This window comes from Eutrigla gurnardus, assembly GCF_963514095.1.
Source record: "Eutrigla gurnardus genome assembly, chromosome: 13".
NCBI lineage: Eukaryota > Metazoa > Chordata > Actinopteri > Perciformes > Triglidae > Eutrigla > Eutrigla gurnardus.
In genome coordinates this window covers 27,169,753-27,178,019 of record NC_139936.1, presented here as the reverse complement: position 1 = coordinate 27,178,019, position 8,267 = coordinate 27,169,753, and the positions used below count along the sequence as shown (strand labels likewise).

The 8,267-nt window shown below is 41.1% G+C and overlaps 1 protein-coding gene across 1 annotated transcript; it reads right to left on the bottom strand.

The window, feature by feature from the left end:
- Positions 1 to 2,564: 2,564 nt before the first annotated feature.
- Positions 2,565 to 5,266, bottom strand: LOC311023739 (piwi-like protein 2; the record flags this gene model as incomplete). The annotated part of the gene is made up of 3 exons (XM_084025727.1): positions 2,565 to 2,570; positions 2,674 to 2,775; positions 4,886 to 5,266. The coding sequence occupies 3 exons, from the start codon at positions 5,264 to 5,266 to the stop codon at positions 2,565 to 2,567; spliced, it is 489 nt and encodes a 162-aa protein (XP_083881853.1).
- Positions 5,267 to 8,267: the final 3,001 nt, after the last annotated feature.

Genomic DNA, 8,267 nt, shown 5'->3' with positions numbered 1-8,267 from the left:
GGGAAAGTGGCTGCATGTGTCTGGGTACTGCCTGTTTTGCACATACACTGCAGCTGGAGATAAATGATGTATGTAAATACTACTTGTATTGTAAGCTACTTCAAAGCATGCAAAACACTAATCTTGTCGGTTAACGGTCAATGAGAGTCAGCTATCTATTGGGAAAAACATTGAAATTAGCATTCCTAGGCACGTGGCAGAAGAGGGCCGTCAATCAAACAAGGGGAGAGAAGAGTGCAGCAGTCCTTCAGGCCACTGCAGTCCCATGTGGGCCCAGCCCGGTCACGAGGCAGAGCTAAAATACGTGGCCAAATACACTTAACATACGGCGAGGTAAAGTCTATGCGTGGAACACCCCCCCCCCCCCCAAAAAAATAAAAAGCCGAAGCTTTAAAATGTCATTGTTGCATACTATCAAAGCGCTGGAGGCCAAAAAAGTAGTATTCCGGATAACCCTATCAGTGTTTCCCCTAGAATTTTTTTCAGACCCGGTGGTGTATTGGTGCAGTTGGATTAAGTCAGGTGGCACAGCAAGCAGTCTGCAATTCTGCAATTATATTTGCATTCAACATTTTTGTTCAACCGGAGTGAATTCAAGGTTTTCAAGGATTCAAGGAGAGAGTGACTTATTAAGGTGCCAGTTGATGGAAATGATCCAAAATTAGGGGCCGGAAAAATATGGCTGGAAAATTAGGAGCATCACATTAATAGCTATTAGAGGTGTAACGATTCATTCGATTAATCGATGAATCGATTGTCAGTCCTATAGATTCTACTAAATCGATCTGCTAAAATAAATAAATAGAATGAATCGTTTTGGCTTCGCCAATAATCGATATAAATGCATTTAATCGGATGAATCGTGATTCTTACTTATGATTAATGTTTTAATACGTTTAAGACACACTCTCCCCTGCCAGCATGTAGTCTATTGAAAAATGTTCAAAATAACTGAGCAATGTTTAATTACATTTTTGTATTCAGCATAAAATATTATGCAGGACTACTTTTTTCTAGAACAAATATGTTATCAGAAGAATACAGATAGTCTCACTCGCATTATCACATGTTTATTTCATGGATATAGAATTTTGGTTACAAGTTACTGAATCGAATCGTGGTTTACAGAATCGAATCGTTACAACAACAAAAAAAATCGTCCTTGAATCGAATCGCCAACTACTGTATCGTTAATCGAATCGAAGTGAAGCCAAAGATTCACACCCCTAATAGCTACAGATACTGTAAAACACTATAACGACATATGAGTGCATATCTTATTTTATCAAGTAAAATATAAGTTATAGGTTTACTCAACAGCGGCTGCACGGTGGTGTAGTGGGTAGCACTCTCGCCTCACAGCAAGAGGCAAATTTATGCAAAATTCTAGGGGAAACACTGATAGGGTTATCCGGAATACTACTTTTTTGGCCTCCAGCGCTTTGATAGTATGCAACAATGACATTTTAAAGCTTCGGGTTCGATTCCCGGGTCGGCCCCGGGTTCCTTCTGTGTGGAGTTTGCATGTTCTCCCCGTGTAAGCGTGGGTTCTCCGGCTTCCTCCCACAGTCCAAAGACATGCAGGATGGGGATAGGTTAATTGATTACTCTTAAAATTGCCCGTAGGTGTGAATGTGAGTGTGAATGATTGTCTGTCTCTACATGTCAGCCCTGTGATAGACTGGCAACCTGTCCAGGGTGAACCCTGCCTTCGCCCAATGACAGCTGGGATCGGCTCCAGCCCCCCCGTGACCCTAAATACAGGATAAGCGGTAGAAAATGGATGGATGGATGGGTTTACTCAACAGCCTGATAGTTCATAGAAATTCAGGTAGAAATAGGTTAACTCAGAGTTCCACAGCTTATCAAAAAACAATCCTTATTTTATTAATATAGGCTGCCTAAGGGCGCGATCAGTAGCGTGCCTCGGCATGATTGCCCCAGGCGGGTCCCCCGCGGCTTTGCATTCACACTGCTCCAGCCCAAACGCGCTTTTGCCCGTTAGCCGGTTGTACATACGTCATCACGTCCTAATACTTACCACGCATGGCTTGATGTTGTTTTTAAGGAGCGCCGTCTCTGCATATATTTCTCGACAACACTCGACCTGCATCAGTGAATGTGCGCACGAGCGGATCTGTACGAGCAGGCAGCGCGAGGAAAGCGGATTTTGGACGGAGACACACAGCGGCATTTTTCCGGTACCGGTCCGGTTCCGGTCCAGTTCCGCTCACACCACGAGTCTGAAGAGTGCAACAGCTTGTCAAAATACAGTGTCAACTTTCCGTGTTTTCAAAGTAGAAAGCGACATCATGGTGGTTTAACGAGGCAGAGCGGCATCAGAACAACATCAAGCGCGTAAAGTACACGAAAAAGAACGTAGCAGGAGCGCGCGGCGAGGATTGTTGCGGCCGCGCGTCTTGCGGAGCAAGTCTACTGTGCTGCGCGGAGGCGCTCCTAATGTAAATGATTATCGATTTATGAATGAATTGATAGGTGGCTTATTTTTGGCGTATTGATTTTTTTTTGGCCTGGCGGCAGGTCTCCTTGGCCTGGCGTCCCTGTCAGGCCTGTACAATGGTAGGGGAAACACTGCCTATAATAAACAAAAAACGTTACCCCTAAAAATAAAAATAAAATATATTTTTTTTAAGTTTTTAAATACAGACCCACTGGTGGTGTTCCTCTTCCCCATGAGGTCATTAAGGGCTCGATGCCCATTCCTCTGAACATTGAGACCAGTGCTGATCTTGGACCTTGGGTAGGCATGTCAACCTGTACGTAGACAAAAAAACAGCAGCTCTTAAAAGGGTAAAGTGTTTCATGTGGAGTTGTATGCATACTGTATATTAGGAGGTAAACGTAGTCATGTCGCTGGTTTTGAAGCCCCAAGTTCACCAATTTGGCCATTAGCTTGGAGAGGAAAAACAAAAAAAATTATGTGAGAATCACCGATTCTGCTTTTGATACACTATTTTATTTATCTAAATCATTACACCGCTATTATCCACCATCATCCACATGGTTTTGATAAACAATCTATGTTGATGCTTTTTATACACTCTGACATCCTATTAATGTTTAAATGTGTTCATAAAAAGGTTTGTTTACTTGACAGAACAATTACAAATTGTGATTGTGGTAATTATTCATATATTAAGTAGGAACTACATTTCACAAATGTGTTCACATTTATTGACTAAAGTTGGAGAAAGAGTTAAATGTATTCATGTGTGAACTAAGCACATGTACTCAATTACTGTACTTAAAGCTGTAGTCTAAGATTGTTCCTGGTAATGCAGTCGATGCAGGTTGTAGGGGCACCCCCAGTTTGGAGGAACACAAGAGTACCAGCATGGAGGACAAGTAACCTGCTGCTTGGGCGGGGGCTTCAGTGTACACTATGGCTGTGTCCGAAATCACTCCCTACTCCCTATATAAAATCGCCATTTTGTAGGGGTGTCCGAATGTGTAGTGAGCATTACTATTCCCTATATAGTGCACTCAAAGTTTCCCACAATGCATCGTGAAAAGTAGTGTAGAGCCGATGGTCACTAGCCGAGCAAATTTTACCATCATGCATTGCGCTGAAAGACAAATCGCGAAGATACGAGGAGAGAGAGCAGGAAAAAGCGGCAGAAATATGAATAATCGTATAATAGTAAATGTTAATATTTAATATATGTATTGCAGAGCAGAACAAGACCACACAAACGGCCAAAGAGTGATGTTTTTCTTTATTTACTTAAAAAAAACGCGATATATATTGGCGACAGGCGGCGGCGGTGGGGTCTTCATCCGTCAAAAACCGTCACTCGCCACTCAAAGCAAAGCGCCGTATGACAGTCTGAAAACTATAAAGATGCGGAGATGAGGGACAGATTGTGGCGAGCGATCGCCGAGGAGTTTAGGATCGGGGAGGGCTGCAGCCTGTTCAGGTCAGGTGGAACGCGGAGATGTGAGGTGCTGGTAGTGCTGCAACCTGGTCCTGAAGTCCACCTGGACCCGATCGGGATCGTTGAAAATAAAAATAGCAGCGAGGACGATGTAGTGATCGTCTCATTATTGAAAAATATAGAAAAACATTTTTTTTTCCCTCAAGAAATGAGACGGCCACAGAATTCCCCTCCTGCTGGAGGACTCGTTTTTTTGGTTTTGTAAATTTTTGCAACGAATATGTATTCAAAAATGAATTATCCTGGTAATTTCTCTGCGTGTGAGTGTGTGAGACTTAAGAGCCGTCGGCGGAATCTGACACGTATTAATTATGCGTCAGGAACAACGTCATCAACGGCGCCGAAAGAAATCCCCTGAGTAGTGTCCGAAAGTGTTTTTTTCATTTTGCCTTTGAGTCCACTATATAGTGCCCTCCATAGAACTCCCCTATATAGGGAGTAGGGAAGGATTTCGGAGACAGCCTATATTTAGAATATTTTCAGACAGAGAAGTGTAACATATCTATACTGTGGCTTTGAAGAGTGTAAATAACGTTCACTTTAGTACCCCATCCATCTGTCAGCAACACAGAGCAGTGAAAATATTTGTGAAGTGTACAGACATTGCCTTTTTAAAGTTGAGCTAAAATGGCTCAACTTTATTTTTTCAAGGAAAAATAAAACATTGGATTTGCATGTCGCCCCCCCTTCTCTCTCCCTTTTCACTCCAACACTGTCCTATCTGAATAAAGGCAAAAAGTCCAAAAAAACAACTTTATTTTCATTTCAGCTGGACATTAAAGTCAACCATCTTTTTACATAGCTAAAGTCTGTTTTGTTGCTGCCCTCACCAAGGCATCGCTGTGCTTAGTTTTAAAGTTAAAGGTAGAAGTACAACCCCACTTAAAATCACCTGAACAATATATTTAATGTAGAAAATCAAAACAAACCTCTTTTGTTGTCAAAGCAGAAGCCTCCTCTCTTAGGTCTCGCTTCGTAGTTTCAGGTGGAGGCGTCTGCCCTTGCTGTGGCTCCAGACTGGGCAGGATTGCACCTCTTGCCATCCCTACCTTTGGTTCAGTGACTGGGAAGAGCAGCCCCCTGGCTCGGCCAACAATAGGTTCAGTAATGGCTAGAGTTAGTCCTCGTCCTTGTGGGTTATCGCCAGGAGTTGGGAAACCTCTGGCTCGTCCTACAACAGGCCCTTCTGCAGAGAGCAGGAGCCCTCTACTACGTCCTAAAGCCATCTCCTGAGGCTGTAGTCCTCCTGGGCGTGCCAGCCAGGGGATTCCTGTCATACCTCTTAGCTCAGGAGGCTCCTTTGGATCCATTTGGACAACTTCTGCTAGAACCAGTTCACACAACACAACAGTTAACTGCAGGAAAACAACCACAGGATATAAGTTAGCAGTATGTCTCATCGATGGCATACTACGAAAAGGAAATTATGCCCACAAAAATAAAAATAATGACAAAAAATGACTACCATGAGAGCAAGCTAGACAGCTTTTTCAAGTCACTTGATATTTATGAGTTTTGGAAATTCACCAAAATCAACTGTGTTTTTTATTGCGATCCACAATAAAATACAACATCGTCCATCCCTTACAAGGGAGAGCATGAACATTAGCAGTAAGGATGAAGTGCATTCAAATGTTACCAAACGTAAAAGCAAAATGGTTAGAAATTACTTTAGTGAAGCTCAACGCAAATCTACCTTATCAAATACATATTTACTTGATTGAGTTCATCAAGAGGCTGCGCAGTTTAGCTCAGTCATGTGTTCTGTACATACATATGCTGCCTTCACGTGGTATCATGTAAATACGTAACTCAAGATCCTTTTGAGACCCAAGTTCCCGAGTTGGCAACAAGAACCTTTCAACATAGCGGAGAAGAGTTCCGATTCAGTACTGATGGTAGGAATTATTTATTTGTGACAGTGGCACAAGTGGTAGCTGTTGCACATACTTTTAATCTGTAATTGATGAACACTTGATGATATAGAGCAATGCTTTTTTTATCGAATCAAAAGAGGATTTCCCTCCAATACGCAGCGACAGCAAACCTCATGTAGGCGACGCCATTTTTCAATTGTCCCGACAACAAAGCACTTGAACATGACATTCTCATAACAATATAACCTCATAACGATTTCACAAGTGGGGATTAGGATCTTCCAGCTGGCGCATGAAGGCAGCAACAGATGAAACTATACTTTAATACTTTACTATACTAATTAAATGCTGAATTCTGCCAAATAATCAACACAGAAAAAGTAACTTCAGGAACGTTATGTTATATTCTTATATATGTTAACTGATATACAAAACGCTTCTACAAAGGTCATTAAGCGGAAACGTGTTGGGGAGGGACAGTTCGAGTCCGCATGCCAAATAACGTCAAGCTAGCTAACCGACCTTTAAGTAATAAGTAGCGGCTATTTAACGAGTTAACACCAGCTAGACTCAGTGGCGCCTTACTCTACAAGTCATCCTTATCTTCATACAAATACTAAATTAACCCATTGATTAACTGATGGCAGTAAACGTGGCTGTTGAACACTAGATGTATCGTATCGTTAGCATGCTACCACAGTTAGCTACATTGAGTAGCAGACGTTGGCTAATTGAAACACGTGTTCAGAAAAAATACACAGACGCCATTTCAACAACTAGTAACTACATACAACCGAAATACTCTAAGTTTTTAGCAAACAAGAATACACTGCTATTCATATTACACGACGAGCAGAAGGATACATCTCTTACCTGACACCGAGTCGTTACCAGAGTCTGCCGGTTAATAGACGGCGTCTTCACACCCGGCCACGCCCTTTTTGGTTGACCGTTGATTCAGTCTCAAGTCATTGGTGTACTGAACTGTCGATCTTGTAGGCCTATTGTTCGTTTACATGACATTGGGTAATATCGTTTTGTCTCCCTCTGGCGGTTACAACCTGGCACCTCAGGTGAAGCGCTTACTCAAGTATTGTAGCCTACTATACTGAAGTACAATTCTGCAGTACTTGACTTATATATGAACTCCATTAGATATCAGAGGTTACTATTATAGCCTGTATTTTACTCCACTACATTCATATTACAGCTTAAGATGACTTTGCAGATGTCATTTTTATAGTAATTCTCAATCAATTGATAATGTGCTCTCATGAGATGCAGCACAGTTAGGCTCCAAAGGATATTAATATAAAATGAATACATCTCAATAAGTAGTCAAGAGGTCAGTGTGAAGTTATGTGCAAAATCAGTTAACAGATTCTATAAAATTCAAGTAAGAAGTAGAACACTAATGAAACAGACCGTGGTTGCAGTCGAATAGTCAAAAAATTAGGTCCTAACTCCTATTCTACTCATGAGATGAGACTAAGAGAAAGGCAAGCTTCACAACATGTAAAAACACAGCAGAATCCTCCAGTTCATTTGTTTTTCTGTTTTGTCTCAAGCACTTGATGCATTGTGTCGGTCAGACAGAACACTCAATGTAGAAGTCTATAGCTTATACCAATCGAGTTTTCTAAGTTTTGTCCACAGAAGTCAGCGTGGGGACAAAGATAGATAGATAGATGGATAGATGGATGGATGGATGGATGGATGGATAGATAGATAGATAGATAGATAGATAGATAGATAGATAGATAGATAGATAGATAGATAGATAGATAGATAGATAGATAGATAGATAGATAGACTCTATTGATCCCAAGCTGGGAAATTAGTGTAGCAGCAGCATTACACACAGTGACAACACAGTAACTAAAGATAAAGAACACAATAGGTAAAACAACTACATAAAAAAGAGCAATATAAAATGTATAAATAGCAGTTAATTAAAGTGCAAATTGAAAAGTGAAAAAATCAGGTGCAGTGAACAGATAAACATAATAGGCTAAGGGGCTTGAGGACTGTATTATTATGAATGAACAGAGTTGGTTTTATAAACAGCTGGTTCACTGACCAGCTTCAGGTCCAGCAGCTCCTCCTTCCTGTTTGACCATTTGCTGTATATTTACATTTCATTTGTGGTTTTAGTTTTTTTTCTTTAAAACATTTGTAACATAAATGAATAAAAAACAAGCATTATCACTGTCTACACACATTTATCAACACAATTCCAATTACTATATGTCTGCATGAAAGTAATTGTTAAATATGCAAATAGGCATATCGTTTGTTTTCATGAACGGCTGAGGTGTGTGGCACTTTAATGTTGCTCTCGCAAAGAATTGTGGGTCGGCATGATCTCCTTTCCTTTCATATAGGAAGGTCCGTTGTATCATATGCTAAAGGAGCTCTGAAAGGAAGCATTGGT